Source organism: Zonotrichia albicollis, chromosome 3, assembly GCF_047830755.1.
Source record: "Zonotrichia albicollis isolate bZonAlb1 chromosome 3, bZonAlb1.hap1, whole genome shotgun sequence".
NCBI lineage: Eukaryota > Metazoa > Chordata > Aves > Passeriformes > Passerellidae > Zonotrichia > Zonotrichia albicollis.
The window spans coordinates 66,153,311-66,175,653 of record NC_133821.1 but is presented as its reverse complement, the minus strand read 5'-3'; the positions used below and the strand labels follow the sequence as shown (position 1 = coordinate 66,175,653).

Sequence of the window (22,343 nt, the reverse complement as noted above, 5' to 3'; positions counted from 1 at the left end):
GGACAAGATCCTCTCTGATCTGGGGACATGGGAGTTTGCAAAGACAAAATCAGAGCCTGAACTTGAGTGCCAAGGGTCACAGAACAGAGGCTGCCCCTGTGGTGTCCATGGGATCAGCACTGCCCTTTGCTGGCCACAAGCCTCAGCAGCCTGAGCTGTCCCAGAGCCTCTGTCCAGCTCTGCCCCAGAGAACAGGGGTTGCTTAAGTTCAGCTCTGATTCCTCATCAGAGCTTGACTTCAGGGGCCCAAACCACTAGAAAGTTTGTTAGCACGGTATCTGGACAGTCACGTGAAATTATTTCATCTAAAATTAACTCATTTAATACCCACACGCTTTATTTTTCTGCATGTGATTGTGGGGGGAGGGTGGGTGTTAACAAGCAAAGAGTGAGGTGAATAAAGTTGTAAGAGAGAAGAATTTTGTGCCTGAGAGAGAATTTTCTAACATGGTAACAAAGAGAAACTTAAAGGAGTTCATTATTTTTTCTCCCTGTACTCTTTGCAGAACTGTAGGGTTTTGAGTAGCATAGATGCTGTACCGTTTACTGGAAATATATACTGGCACATCTAAGCATAAAGAACTGAAACTGGCTGCAATAAGGCCTATATCAAATTCTAAGACTCTACTAATGCCTTTTTGAGTAATTCAGTAACAAGCTGTGCTTTCTACAGCTCCCCTTTTAGGCACACAGAAAAACTGAAAAAGATTCAACAGCTGTTTCTGATACTCTAAACAGGGGAGTGTATTAAAATGCACAGAAAGTATCTGAATACACAAGAAATGCCACAAAAAGAGCAATTATTCTGAAGAATTGTGTGATACAGAGAGGAGGAACTGGTCAGCAGGAACAGAAGTGACTGTGGGTAGTGACAGTGTTTTAGTGAAACACAGCAATGTTTCTGTAAGGACATGTCCACCCAGGCACCAGTGGGTGCTGCACCCACACTGAAGGCAGCTGCTGGAGCACCAGTGACAAAACATGCATGAAAAGACAAGGAGGTGTTTGACACTGGAATCAGAAGGCCTTTTTCTGAGGGGGAAGTGGGTGACTGTCCTTAAAAGCTGAAGAAATATTGGCTAAATTATGCTATTGCAAAATTATTTGATAACCTGTTGAAGAGGTTATTGAGTGGATTATTTTTATGTTTTTAATAGTAAAATTGGTGGAATAACTAATTTTTTATTGCTTCATAATTCTTGATTCAACCAATACCACCAGTATCACATTTTATTGATGTTTAAAAAAATGATTTATTGTAAAAAAATTTGGCCATTCCTACTTTCAATTGAACTCTTCCCTTCATGAAAAGATGAACAATGTATTTGCAGACTTCACAACCTAACATTCAACATAGCTCTTTATCCTAAAGTGTTTTGATAAAGGTGGCTTCAAACAGGATACAGGCAGGAAGAATTAGATGGTGTGGAAGTTAACAAGTTTCCTGACAAGAAACAAGTGTGAACTAAAAACAAAGAAACTGATGAGACTTGCTGAATTCTCCAGAAATCAGCAGCATCAGTGTTTATCAAACCCAAAGCTGCTTTTATGGTGGAGCACAAATGGAGCCAGATCAAATTAATCAGTAATGTAATGACATGTCCCAAGCCTGGATGTAAACCACAATCTTGAATTTTGTGGTAGAGCAGAAGGGATGCAGAGAGGAACTTCATTGCTTAGACAAAACAGGCTGCATCACCTCAGTGTTCATACAACTGCAAATACCAGCAGCTTCTTCTTTATAATGACAGCTCCATCACAAGCTCAGCAATTCCAAAAAGGGCACTGGGTACCAATATTCTAAAAATGGAGACTTAAAAGCCCAGATATTCCTCACATATTCCCCAGGCTAAAGTCCTTCCCTGGTTTGGTAACATAATGTTACTCAGAGCCCTTCTCATTCTAAACCAGCCCCTTTGCCCAGATTTGTGATTTGAGTGCTGGTATCCTCCCACAAAAGAGTTATATTAGGTGGATGTGCAAATTAAGACAGTAAATAAATTGTTTAGGACTTACAGAGTTTTTCATTCCATAATGAACTTGGGCTTGGCTCCAAAAAAGTTGTAGGCTCCAGAATAGCAGTACCACCCCCTCACCCCCAGCATTGCAATTGTTGAAAGCCCCCAGACTGGAGGACACAGTAGGGATGGGTCTGCAGAGCACAAGGTGTCCCTGGGCCTGCAGCTGCCATGCTGCAGCACAGCTCCTGTAACACAACTCACCAGCTCAAAACCCAGAGCAGCACAGCTGGTCCTCTTCATGCTTGGTAGGCTTAGCAAGCCAGCAAAGTGCCAGAAAGTAGTTACACACCTCTCCCAAGATCACCTAGTGTCTCTCACTCGCACTGTTTCTCACCATTTTTTCTTTTCCTGTGGTTACTCTGAGCCGTGACAATGTGGTTTCTCTGAGCTCAGGCAGTAGGCAGACCCAAGATAACAGTTCAAAAGAAAGGAAATTGCTGGCAAAAATAAAAAAAATTGGCCAAGCAAAAACTGTGAAGAACACAATGTAGTTACACACTGAAACCAGTTAGGAGCATACCTTCCTCATTCTTCCTGTTTGGTGCCTGAGGGTCTACAGCCATTCCCAGCTTACTTAGCCACCTGTGTTTGAAACAGAGGGAACACAGAGTCAGGGACACTCACATGCTCTTCAGACTGAATTTTGCTCATTTCAGTTGTTTTCTACATCACCATATCTGCTTTCATTAGCCTGACAACTAAATGTCAAAGTTTCTATTTCTTAGATCATCTTCTAGAAAGGCACCAGTTACCTCTGTTTTAATATTCCCTGCAGTGAATAGGATAAGTTGCCTGGGACATTTTCCCTTGACACTGAAAAAAAGTCATCATACTGATGACCCAGGAGTCACATTTGTGTGAGCTAAAGAAAAAGTCTTTGTGCTGTAACTCCATGTCAGTGCATTAGTCCAGCTGTTGAGGGGTCATCTTTCACCTGAGATGAAGAAACAGGCAAGGGAGCCTCAGAGGATGATGTCAGCTGGCCTGGCCAAAATTATCGCTGCACAGTCTGCACCACTTGAAAGCAAACTTTTTGATCATAACATATCACATTTTTCAACTTGCTATGTACTTTTGGTTTTAGTAAGTCTCACTTCCTGTGTTGGTTTATGCTATAAGGGGGGTGTTTTTCACTTATCTTCCTAGGTGGCTGCATTCTTCTGGTGCTAGAAACATTCCCTAGTCATACTTTTTGTATATTATGTTTACCTATAGGTCATTCAGATCTATCCACATTTTAAGTAACTAACAAGTGAAAAGGCTCAAGCTTTTACAATTAAAAGTCAAGGCCCATATAGAGAAAGTATGAAGGGCAGGAATTCATTACTGGAAAGAACCCATTTTTTTATTTTGGTTCTACTAAAGCAACAGGGAATTTGCTAGTAAGATCAGCACCAAAGTAACTGCACTTTTAGACTTCAATATGAGCAATAGAGCCACAAACAAATCAGAAAAACAAAGTTTCATTTCTATAAGAGTGGTCCATTGATTATTTTTAACAACCAATCCTAACAAAAAATTTTTTTAATGAAAATCCACCTTAACAAGGAAAAGATTTGCTAAAAAAAATCTAGGACTTCATTAATGATGAGGGCAGACAAGTCACTAATAACTATATACAACTGGCCAGATAAATGCATGCACCTAGTCAGCATGACTTTACTTTACTTTTCATGTGTGCATGACAATAGAAAATACATGATAAATTAGTGAAACAAATGACTTTGTTAATAAATCCACTGTTGATTTAATAGAGATATATGTACAGGCATATGCATATGTAGATATATGCATGAAGAGTTACAAAAGGTCATGATCCATCAAGTATTTCTGCACACCAGGAACTCGACACACACAATGCTCCAGTGAGTTCAGTGGAACCATTCACACGTGCATTTGCAGGAGTGGAGCCAAGAGAACAGATGTCTTTTAGTCTGTTTCGACATATGCGTGAGTATGCGTGTACTTTATGTATTAAATGCATGTATTTTGTACTTTGCCAAGGAAAACATCATCAGTTGCAGCAGTGGGGGGTTAGTACAGCATAGAGCAGGCTGCTCTAACACTAGGCTACCTATCTTTAAGCCAAAATGAAATTTAATCAAGAAGTGGAATTTGAACAAAATCGTTCCAGGGGCATAAGAGCTGAGACACCTGCTTAGATTTCAATCACTGACTCACAGGAGACTAAGCATTTTTCATATGAGAATTTCCAGCTGGGCTCCAAACTGGCTGTTAGCACTTACTAATATCCTCCATTAGCTCTAATTTTCCTTCTCCAGACATCCTTCCATCTCTTCTCTCTTAACTAGGGTTACCCTCTCTACTGAAATATTCCTGTCCAGCTGTCCCTCATTCTCAGTCGTCCTTATCCAATCTGCCTCAGGATCTTTTCACTCCATTCAGGAGCTCTGGTGGGAAGTGCAGGAGCAACAAAATGCATGGTTGTCTCCTCAGCAGAATGCTCTATGCTGCTCCAACTTGCAAAGGGCAACAGATTCTTTAAATCTATATTTACTTGTAGGCATCTGTAGAGTACAGATTTATTAATACATATCTAGGGACATACACTACTGTAATATTGCACATTTCTGTACCTATAGATCTTTCAGAAGGTCACACACATTCTCTCAACCTCTCTTTTTCTATTGTGGCAAATATGTATGAGGTCTCTCATTTATAGAGGGAATGAGTAGTCATTGCCCTGTGAAAAATCACACAAAGGTCACCAGTAGAGCCATGATGAAAATCCTGACCCGACTATTGCAGGAGCTTTCTTCCCATTTAAATTGTACGTTTTTGTATCCAGTATTTGGCCATTTAATGCAATAGCACAGAGAAAAGACTGCAATCTGAAGTAAAAAGGGCAAAGATATGAGATATATCTAAATCAGCCAAATGAGGATTAGTAGAAAATAATATCTTTTTGATAGCTCAGTGGTTTCTAAAATGGCTGTATTCATATCCATTTTTACTTCTCCCATTGTGAACTATTTGGCTGTTAATCTTCTGGACCATTTGTGGAAAGAAAATTCCTGACCTGCCATGAGAATCATTCAACTACAGCACAGTTTGATGCTGAAGTTAACGCTAATTTACATAAAGGAAACAGACCTGTCTATCCCTCTAACCCTCCCAGTTAGCTGATACAATACTCTGAAATCAGAAATTGTTATATTCTAGTCCCAGATCACTTCTGGGACTTTTCCCTCTCTTTCTTTTCTCCCCTCACTTCTTCCCAGGTGCTGTACTTGCTATCAAATCTTAGCCCCACTCTAACAGAAGGGGATTTATACCAGCAAATGAGGGAAGATTAGCACCAAAATTGGGCTAATTAAGCGATTCTGATTTCAATCATAATTAGTGAACAAAGAGCAATAGTTTTCTTCCATTTAGTGACCAGAAAAATTAGACTCAGTAATTCCCCAAATAACTTTGTCAACGACTGCTTGACACTGAAAGAATGAACTTTCAAAGGGTGCTCTCAGGCATGAGACAGGATGAAACACGACCAGTAGCTCCTACTTACGTGTTCATTTCCAGAACATTTTCTGCCGCAAAATAAAATGTCTTGATCTGTGGGTGGCTGATCTTAATAGCACTTTAGGAAAAGAAAAAGATAAGAAATATGAAGAAAAATAGTTTCCATAAGAAAGAAAAAATAATAGCTGAATGAATTATTTAAAATATTTATTCACTCCACTGTATTAATCCAGATTAGCTTGTCCATCAATGCAGCTCTTTCTTTAAGGCTCTAGTCTATTTTTAGCTCATTTCCTAGGCCACACACTATTCAGAGAGTATAAACTACAGGAACTGAGAGAAGGAATAAAGAATAAAACAAAGTCTTCCATTATTTCATTACATAACTTTGCTGCCTTCTCATATCGCAAATACTATGTGCAATTTTGCTTTCTCCAGCTCTGAGATGTAAAGCAAACTTGAAAAATGTTGGAAGAAAACACCAGTAGTGATCCAAGACATGGAACAGCTTCTGTGGGCTGTGGTCAATCAGGCTATGACCTCCAAAGCATGGAAAACTGATGGCTGAGGGAAAGGATATGTGACACAGCAAAATCACAAGCAGCACACAGTGGGTGAAAAGTGACTGGCTCTTCTGACTTCTCTATCTGAAGAACGAAGGTTTTTTTCTTGAGGGACACAATTAAAACCATGCTGCACTTTATAATTTTGAACAACAGCAACACCCCTCCCAACCTTTGAAGCGTACTCAGAAGCAGCTGGAAGTCAGTTCTGCATATGGAGTTTGGAGACAATATTTTTGAATGTGCACCCTGCTAAAGAAAGTATTTATTCCCTGCACAATCAAAGGCCTCAAGTACAGCCCAACCTCAGTTGCACCACAGCAGCCTAAATAATAGTCCAGGCTTGGAGGTATGCAGCATTACTTGCAGCACTGCTGACCTCCTCAACTAAGAGGGGAATCTGAGAATTACAGTCTACTCATAAATAGCAAATAAAAAAAAAAGAAAAAGAAAAAGAAAGCATTTGGCACACTCATCTGTTCTTTTTTTTTTTTGTGGTTTTAGCAAAGCACATCTGGCAGAAATTTTTCAAAAAAATGTTTTTGCAATATGGTTTTCTTTCAGTAGCTCAATTAATATCTCATTATTTATACAACACAAAAGAACTCCCCACAACTTCATTGTCAGAGACTACTGAGGCTCATTCCTTGCAATCTTGTAAAAATCATGCAAAACTGGGAACAAGAGATAAACTTACTGCTTTTTTTTGCATTCAATTGCTTGATCCACACTGAAGTCTGGAAGTCTTATAAATCCTTCTGCTTTTTCAGCCTTCCATAAAAGAAAAAAAAAATTGAATATCACCACATCAACCAACTGGTAAACTAGTAGACTCCAATGCTGAATAATATTTAATACGCAAGTGCTTGTTTTTGACAGCTTTTTATACTGTGAAAATATATGCTCATCACCATGGGGACAGATTAACGCCTGATGGAATATTTCTATACCAGCAAATCCAGGGTGCAAGTGCATTCCTGTTGGTGCAAGTGTCAGAGCGTAAGCATAGATTTCGTTGCCTAGTGAGGATGAACAAGGGTTATATCACCTGTTCAGGTCTAGATGGCACCTACAGTCTCAAAGATGGGTTTGTGCCATGACGCAGCGTGTGTGTATCTTACACAAATATGACCGATGTAGAGCTGAAAAATACAATTCAGAAGTGCCCCAATATGATTCTCAGTAGAAATGGAGGAGGGTGTCCCCTGTGTAATTGCAGCATGGAACATTTTGCAGGGTCACCTATACACAAGCAAGGCAGAGGCAATGCAGGCAGCTCCCATCCCACACAGCTGAGTTCTGTGGTTAAACACTGCAGACCTGCCTCAGAGGGCTTTGGTTACCCAGATATCACTACTCCCAGAAATTTGCAGGCATGGTGCAAGAGGTAGCAATATCCAGGCAGACATTTACATTTACATTTTCAGCAGCCTGTTTATACCCAGTCAGCCCTTTCTGCATGCCAGGAGCTTTACTGAGCATTGACGTCTCTGCTCTCAGTCAGCAGGACTCTGAGTCAGAGCTGAGAAACTGAAGTGACAAGCCTCAAACTCCTGTTTGTGCTGCCTGAAACTGAAACATCTGAAGCAGAAACATCTGCCTTTCTACATCTATCTACATACACCTGGTCATCTGCAATGAGGTTAGGAGTCCCTCTAAGATGAGATGAATATATAATGTCGACAAAAGTCTGTAGGACGTAATGTCAGGAAAAAACATACTTTCCAAAACACAGAGTGCTCATTCCTGAATTACATTTTTGCTGTTCCCAGCCATTGCTAGTAGACGCATTAAAATTCTGAAAATGTACACTGAGTTAAAGCAGATAAAATACACACAACAATTACAAAGGCAGAAGATAAATGAAGATGGGTGACAGTATCTCAAGTCTCATTATGCATGAATATGATCAGACTATAAAAAGATGTTCATCAAGACAAGTCTTTGAGCTTTAATGCTTGGAAGTATGAATCTCCAAGAACTGAAATATTGACTCAGAATGCTTACTTCAGTGGGTGGCTTCCCCGCACATCTGCATATCTGCTCTTTGGTATACAATAAATCATGGACTAGCCATCATTCCTGTCATTTACATGTATTAAACATTCATGTGAGAAGTTTATATTTCACATCATCACTAATAAATGGTTTTGCTGCTCCAAGACGCAGACACGGCACCAGTGGAAGGGGTTTTTCTTATTTTCTTTCAGTAAAGGAGAAAAAAATATTTTTTTACATCTGGGCTGAAAAAGTTTCATTTTGTAATATTTGTATGAAAAAGTGCTTATTTGCTCCTTGGGCTTTTAACACTTTCTGATTGTATTTGTATCTGTAAAACTTGTTTATTGATTAGCTTGGGGAGCTTTTGTTTCTATTACACAGGCTGGAATTTCATGAGCTTAAAGCCGTTGAGAAAAAATGACAACTAACTAAGCCTAATATTACTACCCCAGATCCATAGTATATTAAATATATAGGGATGAGCAAATAAATACTGGTGAGTAATGAAGGAGCACTATTCCTGGGCTGTACTGTACTAAAAGTAGAGATTATATTATCCATCATTTTTTTCCAAAAAGATGATCACTTACTAGATCTGGAACACCAAAATTCCTGTTTAGTTCCCAAGACCAACCTGAGAACACCGTGAACCAAACTCAAAAAAGCTGTCCACGAGGTACAACAATCACTATTGCACACACTGCTGGATGAGAAATGCATACAACACCAGTTGCTTCTCTGTAGCAGGAATCCATAGTTTAAGAAAAAGTTATCCACGAGACCCTGGGTGAAGGATTATACCCAGGTACCCATGCAGCAATAAATCCATGGCCTGAGCAGGGTAAACCATCAGGTGAGTGAGTGGGTGACTCAGGTCTGGGACAGGCTTGGCCTTTCTTCCATGTTCTGTCTGCAGTTACAGCTCAACCAATTCCGTCTATCAGTGCAGTGACCACTGCTCTAGACTGTATCCTATAAACAGTCAGAGTGCTGCAAAGGCATTCCTGAGGGGATTAAGTCCATGATAAGCCATTGGATAAATCACTGTTTCTACTATCAATGTACGAAAGCATTTGAGTGCTTGGATTTTGTATTGGACTAGTGAATTACCAGCACCCCACAAGCCAGTGTGGAGACACTCACTGGGAACACTCTCACCCATGCTGAAATGGAACTAGGACTTGAATCACTGACTTAATCCATCAGTAATTAAGGACTTGAATCATTGACTTAATCCATCAGTAATTTAGATTAGATTAAAATAGATTCCTCTATCTAAATTAGGGGAGCTCCCTCTAAATTACTAATGACTATAGGTGTGTAGGCCTTGATTTCAGTACTTTAATTTTAACAATTATACAACAGAGAAACCTCCTATTTCTTATGAAGTATTTGGCCTGTTCCAGTTGGTAAAAGGTTATGTTCTCACATACACATTCTCTCTCAATACATTCAGATTTTATACTAATTCTGTCTGTGATTTCATATTTGTTCATTTAAAGAAAAATTCATGTTTCATTTTATATATGAGTGAAATACACTATTTGTACACATCTAAAACGTGCTATCTATGTAACAGAAAAGAGGGGTCTGATGGGCACATAGCTTCATAATTATCAGGAAAAAAAGAAAGGAAAAAAGAAAAAGAAGTCGCAAAAAATCTTAAGGGTGTTATTTCAGTCAGCAAATAGAATTTCAAATAAATGCTAGGAACAGAGCATGTGGAAGTCATCTTTTCATTCATTCTTAGGATAAAAATGTCATTTTAAAACATTTAAAGCATACAGAAATCCTAAGTGCTTTCTTTCTTCCAAAATGTTATCCCTAACACAACTTTAGCATGCTATTACTTAACTCACACATTTCATTCAAGATTCCTTCAGATTTTGATATGAAGCTGTAAAATAGCCCTAAAAACTCAGATACAAAGAACCTTGACCTATTTCCTACTTAATCAGCATGTTTAAAAGAATAAGCTGTTATCTCTTTTGGGTTTTATGGAGGTTAGACTAACATAAATCTGTGCTTTTGCTATTCCAAGTTGTAGAAAAATAATTTCATTAATAACAACAGTATGAAAATTCTTGTGGCAAAAAAGAAAGTAGCCATTTTTTTCACAGGAAAAGCTTTGCACTCAGAAAATAAAAGAAATTATTTATAAAACACAATGCATGAAAGAGGCTAATGTCCCTTTGAGCTTGCCTCAATATGTTATCTAAATGTTGTGGCTTAAGGAGATTTAGTAAGTCATTTAAAGTGAGTGCAATGTTGCAGCAAGATTTTAAAACATAGCGGTAGAAAATTAAATATCTTGTTATTGTGGAAGAGCTCCAATCTGCAAATCAGGGTAGTCCTCATGGCTTCATCAGTGTTTCAGCACTGCCCCCAGAAGATGCTTTGCATGTTGGAGGAGCAGTTCAGCATTTTAGTCTTTTTTTCTCTCTGCCAAGTACACCAATAAGGCATCCTATAGAACTGTGAATAATTTGGGTAAGATATTGGGCCATAGGTCCCCAAGCCTCTCAGCTCAATCAGCTGACATCAATGACTTTTTCTCATCCACATATGCAGCTATTACAACTCAAAGGTAAAATATTTTTCTTTTAAAAGACTGTAATTATACAGCTTCCAGCAAAGCTGTTGGAGTGAGGACCAATTCAAATGCAGTGAATGAGGAAAAAAAAAGAGTTCAAAGATAAATAGTGACAGCAGATCACAGCCTGCATCTCTTTAATTTTATATTTACATTTCTTTTCAGCTGTATCCCCATGACAACCACCATTAAGACATTCAGCAAAAATTTATTTCAACTCTATTTGGAAAACCAGTCAAGCTACCCTAAAGACCCACCAGACACAGGCATTTAGTCCTTTGTCCTATTCCAGCCAACACTATCCAACACAGTCGAAACAAGCCCAGAGATCCAGGAGCCTGGGATTACACGTGACAATCCTCCCCCACCACCCCTCTTCCTATGTAGGAGCACTAATTCCCTCTGGAGTTTCAGTATGAGAATTGAAACAGCTAAAGGGTCAGGCAGGATCACAAACTGTGCTATTTAAACACTTGTCTTCAAGGCAGCTGCCTACAGAGAGCAGTACTTAAAAAAAAAAAAAAAAAAAAAAAAAAAAACCCAAAAAACACTAATGAAGAGCAGTTGTCCAAGGAGTTGCATGCTCTTGAATGCATACAGACTGCCCAGATATATTTTCTGACATGTCCTGTGTTTTCATTGCAAAACCAGCCCTTGTGTTCTTCCTCCTAGTCCAAGCAGCTTCCCCTACCCAGACTGGGAGTGCTTCTGTGCTGCAAAGAGAAGTTTACTTGTCTCAGGTTTTATAGAAAGAAGAAGGTTGTGCGGGAAGAGGTTCCAGGGCAGCCTACCAAAGCCTGATGAGACCACTGGGCCCTGACCTCAGCTAGCTCATCAAAAATTTATTCAGATTTGCTTGTGTTCTCTGGCTTTCTTTCAGTAAAGGAGAAGCTTGACTCTTAGGGTGTCTGATCTGCTATTGGTCACCCATTTACTTTTTACTCTTTTGAGCTGTGGCATTCATAAAATATTTTACATTAAATTGAAGGAAATATCAGCTGAAAATTCTCACAAGTGTCCTATGTAATGTATCCAAATCTGCCTCTCATTAAGAGACCCAGAATCAGAGTAGCTTGGAGAAAAATTAAGCTAGAGTGACAATATATCCAGAGCTTCAGAGGCACATGATGACAAACTTGACCAAGAAGATGATATGCAGATGAGGTTATCTACTCAAAGCCAGGATAATGCACATTCCCATACAAATTCCACCCACTCTCTATTTTCTCCATCTCCATTAGAAAAAAGGTCCAGCACCCTGTTGCTATGCTACAGTTGCCAGTGTCTGCTTTTCACACAGCCACAAACAAACCAAGCTCATTTCTCACCAGAGCCAAACTGGTCAAGCAGAGCTGCAGGCAACCAGTGTGCCCCAGTCCCTTTGACATCAGCCCCAGTCTTTCATCGTCACCTTTGGCATCAGCCCCTGTAAAAGGGCCCATCTCAGGAAGCCTCAGGCACGTGAGAAGCCGGACTCCTGTTTCAACAGGACTTGAGACTGTCACCTTGTACAGCCCCTTGGGACCAAGGATTAACTTCACTGAAGACAGTGGAAGTGCAGGCAGTCCTAATGCCAGGGACTTGTCAAGCAAGCAAGCGCATGTGTCACTGCTATTTCTCTTTCAACAATCTAGAAGTGAGAATATCTGGGTCTAAGTGATCCCACATACAACTCTGAGCATGCCTCTGGTCTCAAGAATTTAAGAGAGCAGGCCTTAGCAGAGAACACCTTTCCTCCTTTCCAAACCCCACAGTTACTGACATTCTGCAAACAGTGATTGAACCTATAGTTACATAGAGGCTGCACTTTAAGCTGCCCAAAGAAACTTTGAGTTTTTACCATAAAATAGTGTGTGAGAGTTGGCAGAAGTTGCAAGCAAAGAGGTGCTACTGGCTAGCATGCTTTAAGCACAGCTGTGATAGGTGAGAATTCAGGGCTGACACAAGACAACAGTATTTTGAAGCCACATTAGCTCTTCAGAGGAAATGAAATAAACTGGAATGAGGCTGACTCTTATTTTCTGCCTTGTTCTTTTGGAGGCAGTCAGTGACAGTCAGGAAGTAGGCATGGACTAAAAGGGTAAGTGCTGTCTAGGAGCACAGCAACCAGCATGATCATGGTTTTTCTGGATCTCAGGAGTGGAATTTAAGCAGGCCAGAAAAACTGAAGGAAGTGGAGGAATTTCCACCTCTCCCCCATCACTCTTCTCTTCCCAGAAGCAAATTTTTCCTAGTCTTGCATTTTTTATTTCCTCTCATCTTGGTTACTCCTTAGGATTATTCCTTTCTGATATTTTCTGTGTCTAAAAAGTCATGTCAGCCAGCCAGCTCACATTTCTTAAAGCTTGGCCAGAAGTACAACTGCAAACAGATTTATAAAAGCCAATAAGGTTTTGCAAGGTATTAATGCTTCTTATTGGTATTACTGCCTCCCCATGTCTTTCAAGTAGAGATATTGTAAGCATAAGGAAATAAGTGCCTTTTCAAAACTTTTTTTCCACAACATTTCTATTTGTTTTCTTTCTATTATGCATGTATTTGACATAGTCTTGAAAGGAATCCATATCAGACTACCACAACATCATAAAAAAACAACAGCCCAAGACTAGCAGAGTTGCTTTCATTTACCCCAAGAAGAAATAGTTAATATCATCTTGAAGTACCAGTCAAAGTTTTTATTTGGATTTTAAAAAAGCAAACAGAAAAAATATCACACACACACACAAGCAAAAAACCACCCCACAAAAAATACTAGCACTATACTCACAACTGAAGGGAGAATGTGAATTAGTCTACACGAGTAAAGCTCTGTTTAGGGTATGAGGAGTTTTTTAAATGGCTTAAACTATTGCATTTTTTTTCCTGAAACAACTAGCAAAAATTTTGATGGGGATTGCTGCAGTGTAAATAAACAAGTGAAAATCATCCAGATTGCCTTTGATATTTTTTAAAATGCTCTAATAATTAATAAGGGTTCTTTCAGCCTTTCATTCTTTGCTGTGCCTGTGACATGCTGATTTCCAGAGCAGCTGCGTTGCATTTAAGGCACCTCATGCCCATCCACAATTAAACACTGAAGCTGCTGACTTTCAAACAACGTTTTTGCTGGCATACCCTAATTCTCTTCACACCCTAATTCTTAGATCTGTCACCCCATCATTTGAATGTGATAAGAGTTTTTTAAAGGTAGCAGTGCCAGACAGCAAAGTGAAGGGAATAACTATATCTGAATCTTCCTAGGATGGGCAAAACATCCTCTCTGTCCAATCAAACAAGCCCAGAGTAAAGCCAACTGCCCTCTACTATTTGAAAAGGAAAAAAAAAAAAATGGAAAGAAAAAAAAAAGAGGACAAATAAATTTAAATAGGAAAAATAGAAGAAAAAAGAAAAATAAACTAAGAAGACAGAAGAAGGCAAAAAGAATCATCTCAGTGTGGAAGGGGATGGAAAGAGAGATAGGAGAGAAATTAATTTAATTTCTGAAAATTAAATTAATAGGAAGTGAAAAAGCATTCCTGTTTTGAGTTTTGACAAATGTTTGCAAATTGTCTGTACCCAGGAAAACATTTCTCAAGTTCAAATGCCACCAGAGCCCTTAAAGAAGAGCTCTTAACATGGTGAAACAGACAGCAAGTTAACATTTCACAAGTACCTGCTGAACTAGAAACCACATAGTTTTCTGCATGTTTCAAATTCGTATAGACACTTCTCAGATCACAGGAAGTGTCAGGGCTGAGAAATAAACCCAGTTATTTGTACTCCTCCAGAGTGCACCTAAATTGTGACCCCAGGTTCCCCTCTGTCCGTGGCAGCAGATGCTGTTTGTCTGGCACCCGGAGCTGCCTGCACACTGTACTCACCAGCTGACTGCTGTACCAATACAGCGATGACTCCTTTAGCACACACCAGAACTTTTTCCATTTGTTGCCAATGAAAGCTCCTTTTTCCTTCTTTTTGTAGAGCCATCCTTGGCAATCGGCTTGCCCCAGCTCTTTGCACGATATCCTCCGGCGGCTCATTATAAAGAACCCTGTGCCATTAAAAATACAGTGTTGTGCTTGCTTAAAACTGCATTACCAGGAAAGATGTTGCTGCCAATTAAGGATATCATCCTCACTTAGGAACATCAGCAAGTCATCCAAGCATGTCTTAAAATATACTTAGAAGTAATTCAGTTTTATAATGGCTGTGACAGTAACACACATTCATTTGAAAGGCTTGCTGATGTTCAGAAATTAAACAGTAAGTTATAGATAATACTGATACTAATTAATGCTAAGATAACCGTACATGAGTTTTTGTAAATTAAAAATACAGCCTTTGATCCTTTTAAGAGAAGCATGCATATATTTTCCCTCACACAGCTGCACTGAAAATAATACATCTATTTAAGTCAGCTAGAGAAAACTATTATGCCAAATACATGAAAACCACTAGTGTGTATGTCTGTGCAGGCAGCTGATTCTACCTCGCTGATTTCCAGCTTTGATTCAATTAACATACCACAAGGATTTAGTCCAAAGGAACAGCCCGTTGTCATTTTTCTCAGAATTGGTGTAAGAATCAGTGGAGTTAAAAAGCAGCTTTTCACCAAATGAGTAGCAGTACAAAATCCTCACCCTCCCAAGAATAAGACATACTAAGAAAATAACAAAAGAGGAATCCAGGAGAGAAAAGAAAAAACAATCTCTCATTACCTTGACTTTTCTTTTTTGCCTTCTGACGCAAAGGAACCTGTAAGAAATGCAGGAAGGAAAGAAAAGAGGAAATTTCAGATTGTGTTGCAACATTTGTGTAGAAAGGGGAGGGGGAAGCTAGAGAAGGACGTGGTGGTGATGCTGGTGGTATATGCAGGATGGAAACACATAACCCACTCGCTGCTGAAGGGACGTTAGCAGCTGAAGCAAAAAACGTGTTAATTGAAATTGATGTATATCTAGTTGAGCAAGAGCAAACACAACCCTATTACACGTGTCTATCTACTCCTTCTTCCTGTTTCACATCCACAGACAGCTTCTACTTTGCTGTGTTTGCCCAAATTGTATTCTGTGGTTTGTAGTTAAAAAATAGAAGTTAAAGCTCCAGCATTTTAATGCTTCATTAGGCTCCATAAGGAGGATTTACAAACATAGGGAGATTAAAATACATGCCAGATGACTGATAGTCATTTAGCTCATTCTAAGAAATCCTGAAAAAGAAAAAAAAATTATCTTCACCTTTGCCTTTTTTTATTTAATGCAGAACATATATTTTTTCCCTACTAAATAGTTTTATAATATTTCTTAAGGAAAAAAGAAATCACACAAAATATATGGAAATTTTAGTCACTGCAAAAATAACACAATTGAATTTTTTTACTCATTTGCAGTCTACATATTTAATCCTGCATCAACACATAGAAAATGAAACTAAAAGAGAAGACCACAGGAAAAAAAAAAAGGAGGCAAATGAAAATGGAAGCTATGGCTTTTAGAGTAAATTCTCCCCAGACAGACCGGCTGCTTGTGTGATTGCGGACAAAGTACTTGACTTCTCTTTGCATCAACCTTTCCTTCTCTAGTGAGCGAACTAAAGCACTCACTTTTTTCTATTTTTAGGAAGGGTTTGAAGCCCCCAGATGACAAATGCAGCATAAAGTGAGGTATGATTTAATATGCAGGCCACAATGTTGCTATGCAAAGCCGCCAGCTACCTGATCCGCTGCAGAGCTACGCTATGAACATCCCTAATGTAGCCCCTCCGCCTCGCCAGACAGCTTCTCAGGAAAACAAAACCCCATTTCATATCCCCCTTGAAAAATTTGATGGCTCTTCTCACAGGCACATTAAAGGTGAGTAAAACTAGACCATCTGCAGGTTGATAGGAGAGCCCACTGTCACCAGTATTTACATGAGCTACAACTTCCTGAAGCAGGGATCTCTGCTGCGTGTAGCGCAGAGTCCAGAGCCGTGCCTCTCGCTCCTGTGCTTATCTGGTGCCTGTTTGACATGACCTGAACAACACTCTTATGGGAGGCTTTACCAGGCATGAATAATCCCAGGCTCCTGCCTAAACACTGAGTATTCTTTTTTCCTTTTTCCCTTATTGTTTTTTTTTTATTTTTCCACCACTGCCTCTCTCTCTCTCAGACTCTTCTCCATGACAACACACAAAGAAAAGCAATAAGAAAACACATCAGCTCTATTAGAGATTCTGCTCTTTCCCCATCCTTTTCATGTCTTCATTCCAAAGAAACTTACCCCCTATTTAGGACACGTGGAAATAATGTATGGCCTCAGGGAATCAATGGGTCACACAAACTAATTGCTTTCCTTCAGAGCTATCCAAAATGATATTAAGGAAAACAAGTTTGAATCAGGTCTGCTGGCCCAAAAACTCTGTAGTAAAGCAACATCATATCTTTGCCATGGCACTATATTGGAGTTGTTTAATCACTAACCAATATAAAATCATAAAAAAAGAGAGCAATACTGAGGCAGGATGTGGCTCTCTCTACACAACTGGGGAGGAAGTAATCTTTCCACCAACCTGGCTGATGATCTAAAAAAATAGTGTGGTCTCTTGCTCATGTGTCAGGAAAGAGTTAGTACCCATGTTATGTAAGACATCTGTTGGGCCCACTGTATATCAGACTGAGGCAAAAAATGATCACCTAGTAAGAGTTTGGGCTAGCTAAAATAATTTACAAATTTATGTGTATTATTCTGCTGCAATGATGGTATCCTGCTGCAAGTTGATGGGGGTAATGAATCAACCCTCCTTTCTTCATATATTGTGGGAGGAGTTGGGAAATTAATGGTGGAAGGAAGAGCAGTTTCTCTACAGCCAGAACTGTATTTAGTTTGCCTGGATAAAATCAGGGGTAAATCTCTAACAAAATAACTGATGGATGAATGAATTTTTTAAAATTGAGATACATTTCTCATTATCTTTCCAAGTATTCCTGAAAATTGAGGCAAATTTTCAACAAATTAGCACTAAGCCCGGAATTCTGCAACTTCTGATTGCGTTTCAGTGCTGTTCAGAAACTCAGCTTCATTCTATAAAAAAATATGTGTTCTGCTCCACACAAGAGAAAGCTCTTTTCCCCAAATGCAGCAATAAAATGCAGCATGATTCATGAAATTGCCTTATCAAATTTTGTTGATCTATAAACAAATAAAAACAACCTCTTTCTCCAAAGCATAGTGTTTGGAGTCAGATAGGTACTTTATGAAATAAACAAACAGTTTTCAGTAAAACTGCTTTCATCTCAAACCAATAGAAAACTTATATTTAAATGAATCTACCACAAAATTCATAAAATGTCTCACTAGCACAGTTTGGATTCAATTTTCCATGAGAATACAACACATTAGTAAGTCTCCAGTGGCAAAACTTTTTTCAAGTGAAGTAAAGTTTCCTTCACTGAAAACTCTTTTATAAAAAAGTCAATAATCTTTCATATCAGTGGACCTGGGTCAACATTGATTAAAAGACACTTTTAAGTTTCACTTTTCTAGAGATTCTTACCAGCACAGAGCAAAGAGAAAACTGTGGAAGGCAGAGTTGTTACCAATGAAACAAGGGGTACAAGAGGAGTTTCAGATGTGAATATTCTGTAACTAGCAAACATAGCCACTGAATAATCTGAAACTAAACCAAAAGTCATGATTTTGCTTTTAACAATGCTGGATATTTTCCTACAATTTTAAATTTCCTAATGGGAAGTTATTTATTTCATTAGCACAAGTCCAACTGAAAAGCTAAGAACATCAGATGTTCTTCTATTTCTTCTTGCCAAGGGAAATGTGACAGCAGTAGTTCTCAGAAAGCTCTGGGATAACTGCAAAACCTACACTTTTGTGCAAGACTGGTAATACAGAGTAGGTTTCAATTATTTTGGTAGCCTCTGGTTTGGTAGGGACTGAACAGGATGGGCTAGTGATCCTGCAGAACTCCACAGACTCTATTACTCCTGCACTTGGCAAACACACCAGGAGTCTGTACATCTGTGCATAGTTCATTTCCACTTCTGTGCCAGGCAGGCTCCAGCAATGACCAAAAATGTGTGAGAGAAGTGACAACTTCAGCAGAGGCTTCTGTCGGTTCAGGTGTCCTTTTTATCCACAGAATCACAGTATGATTAAGACTGAAGGAACTTCAGGAGCTCATCTAAGTCTACTCTCCACCTGCAACTGGTTTTCCAGGACTGTTTCTGCTGGCTTTTGCATTTCACTGAGCATGGGGACACTCCAGTCTCTCTGAGCAACCTGTGACAGTGCATAGTCATCCTCACAGTAAAAAAGGTTTCCTGATGTTCAGAGGGAACCTCCTGTGTTTTGGTTTGTGTGCATCACTTCTTGTGTGCACCACTTTCAGTGGTGTCATTGGGCACCACTGAAAAGAATCATAGAATTGTTAAGGTTGGAAAAGACCTTTACAATTATTGAGTCCAACCATCAACTAAGCACCACCACCATGTTGGCCATTAAACCACGTCCTCTTTTTGGATCCTCCCTTCAGGTATTTATGCACATGGGTAAGAGCTCCCCTGAGCCTGTTTTCCAAGGTAAACAGTCCCAGTTCACTCAGTCTTTCCTCACATCTTCAATACTACAGTCCCTTAATTATTCTTCTGGCCCTTCATTGGACCTCTTCAGTACATCATGTGTCTCTTATATTGAGAAATCACTCCTGTGGTGGCTTCAGCAGCACTGAATAAATTATGACCTCCTTTGACCTGCTGGCAATACTCTGTCTGATGTAGCCAAAGACACCATTTACCTTCTTTGCAGCATGGGCACATTGTTGGTTCATGATGTCCACCAAGACTCCCAAGCCATTCTCTGCAAAGCTACTTTCCAGCTCTATGGGCCTCAGCACATACTGGCTTCCCCTAGCAGTATCATTTGTGCTCAAAAGGAATAACAACAGGGCATAGAAGTCAGAGGTCTGCACAGGCTTTGGCAGTCTCTGGACAGCATCCTGGACCCTGACCTCTCCCAGGCAGCAAACATCTCTGGATGGCTGGTCAGGCCCACAGGTGGGTCTTTGTCCCTTGCAGCAGGGAGTCACACACTGCAGGATCTCACCTTTTCTTGCTGGCAGACCTGCATGGTTTACACTCAAGTGAAACACGTCATTTTCTAGGGGACAGATTTAGCTCCTCTTCAATTAAGAAGGCAGTCAACTTGTTCTTAGATGAGGCAGGAGCGTCCTCTTTATACAAGAAGTCATCAACTTCCATCCTTCCAATTCTCCAGTGGTATTTTTTACTTTGATAGAGGGCATAGACACTGCCTGCTTCTCTGCTGCAGGTGGGGACTGGTGGCCTTCACACTGTCGTGTCACAGAGAAGACCCTATCTCTCTCTCTTTCACTTTCTCTGATGCTGCACAGTTTGCATGCTTCCTCTGGAACCTCCTCCACTTCCCAGCATAGCTCCTCCAAGATGGCCTGCAGGGCTGAGCGACATCGCCCTCGGCCTCAGGCCTTGGTGACATCCACTGAAGTGTGGAACTTGGAGAGCTGCAGCCACTCCATGTGGAAGCCTCTGCCCTAGCAGGGACAGCTGTTTCTACACCTTCTGAGGAAAGTGTCCTGTTACCAGCATGTCTAAGATTGCTGCAGGCCCACAGTCTGAATGGAGGCCTCCTTATTTCACTCCTTCTTCCCACCCAGCTGCACAACCTGATGGCTCTGTTGGCTGCTCTCAGGGCAGATCCCTCCCAACACCAGTTAAAGGACTCTTGACCCTTCCTAGTCAGAGGGAGCTGCATCAAAGGCTCCAGGAGTCCTGGGTCAGGGGCAGCCTGCAAACTCCTCAGGAATAAAAATGGGGTGAAATAGGTATATGAGACTGTTTCAGAGGAAAGAAAAAAAAAAGTCTACGTGGAAAAGCAGGGGCATTGGGCTAATACTAAAAAACTAAAAAGGCTTCATGTCTCATGAAGTTTGACTCACAATGTTGAGTCTGAGAAGGCACCAAAGGCAGCTATGATCAACAGATATATTCTACAGAGCTGTATTTTCTTTAAGCTTCCCAAGGGTTTGGCTAAGAAAATCCTTTGCTGAGCTCATGTATCTTAGGTTACAGTTATCTCACCCATTGAGGCGTAGGATTTGGAAGTGAGGGCACCCCTAGCATCAGGCACATGCAGTAGATTTCAGTTTATCTTATGGCAGAACTGGAGAAACCTCTCTTTTTGGGCTGGCCCATTAGAAAGATCCTGTTTGGATCTGTTGTGCATCTTTTATGCAGTTCATGGTCTTTGTGACTACAAAGATATAGTTGAAGTAATATCATGATGAGGAGAGATGTTATGGCCAATAATTTCAACATGTGACCTCTTCAGATGATCAATAACTCTGTCATAGTTTCAAGTATACTTACAAGAATATTGCCATCAGCTTCCATGAATGGTTTCAAAGCTCAATGGAAAAGCTGTTAAAAGAGAAAATTTTGTGTACTTAAGCTCTGTATTATATTTTCATATAGCATAAGTCTTGTCAGTAGAGTAAAAAAATGCTTTCAAACATTTTGTCTTTCTAACTCTACCCTCTGACTTCTCCCAACCCCTAAAAAAAATTTTCCAAAGACAATCCTATATTATATAAACTGATTTTACTGATTTAGAAATCAACAAGCAGTAAGTAACATTAACTCAAAAGTATCCAAGCTTAGTTTTATGAAATAAACAGAACAAAGCTCATAGGCCAGAGGGTTGCTTTTTGTTTGGTTGTGATAGGTTTTGGAGTTGGGTGGGAATGGAGGTTTTTGGGGTTTTCAGAGGAAATGCAAGAGAGAGAATAAATAAATAAAATTGGGAGTGATTTTTTTTTGTTCATTTTGGTCTTTAGTCTGAAAGAAATCTATAGGACTTGGATTCCTGCTTTGGTTAAGTAATTCCCAGCATTTTCTGGGAATAAAAGTAAGTAACCTACTGGTTCTCCTGAATGGGGTGAGACCTCATACTGGAGTACTCATTTTATAATGAGTTGAAATTTTCCTCTTTGGAGACCAAAATCAGTGCAGTCCAAGAGCAGACACTGGATTCTATTTCCCAAAGACACCAGGTTAGTAGGTATCCATTTAGGTGGCAGATCAGGTGTGTGATTTTCCCCGTGTGATTTTCCTTTGGTTGGTAGAATGGGCAGATGATGAATTGGTGCAGTACAAGATGAATGAAAACATACCAACGTTTTGGTGCCAGCAAAGTTCCTATAAAACTCACCCCTCTGCTTGTGAAAGAATCATGGAGGAAAATGGGAGAGGATACAAAACTCTGCTGAAGCAAGGAAGAAGGGATTTCCAGAAATAGAGCCACACTTCAGAGGAATTTCTAACAAGAACATTTTCCTGTTACTAGAAGCAGTTATTTAAGGTATGTGCCACTCCTCATACATAATATTTGGCTTGGTTTGAAAATAAAATCTTAAAAAAGAAAATAAAAACCCACCTACTGGCTTCCAGCAATTTCAAACCAAAAATAGAAAGGCAAACAAATACATGTTTTTCTGGCTGCCAGCCGTTTCTGTTCAAAAGTAGAAAGAAACACTTCCTATAAGTAGCTCCAGTTGAAGTAATATCATGATGAGGAGAGATGTTATGGCCAATAATTTCAAGGATGTTTAGAAATCATAGCTAGTACAAACAAGCAGAGGAAACACCTTGAGTTATACACGTAAATTAACACTGAG

The 22,343-nt window shown here is 39.7% G+C and overlaps 1 protein-coding gene across 5 annotated transcripts in view; it reads right to left on the bottom strand.

The window, feature by feature from the left end:
- The window catches only part of IPCEF1 (interaction protein for cytohesin exchange factors 1), a 45,841-nt gene extending 24,766 nt beyond the window's left edge, over window positions 1-21,075 (bottom strand). For 2 of the 5 annotated variants that reach the window (XM_074537705.1, XM_074537706.1), the window contains exons 1-6: window positions 21,037-21,075; window positions 15,359-15,395; window positions 14,522-14,691; window positions 6,765-6,838; window positions 5,551-5,622; window positions 2,542-2,603 (exon numbers count right to left, since the gene is read on the bottom strand). In XM_074537705.1, the coding sequence (XP_074393806.1) occupies window positions 2,542-2,603; window positions 5,551-5,622; window positions 6,765-6,838; window positions 14,522-14,691; window positions 15,359-15,395; window positions 21,037-21,060 (439 nt within the window). In that variant the 5' untranslated portion in view covers window positions 21,061-21,075. Of the gene's footprint in view, window positions 1-2,541; window positions 2,604-5,550; window positions 5,623-6,764; window positions 6,839-14,521; window positions 14,692-15,164; window positions 15,326-15,358; window positions 15,396-15,535; window positions 15,651-16,353; window positions 16,373-21,036 lie in introns of those variants that run through there. The other 3 variants (XM_074537708.1, XM_026794105.2, XM_074537707.1) reach the window with 3 other exon arrangements.
- Window positions 21,076-22,343: the final 1,268 nt, after the last annotated feature.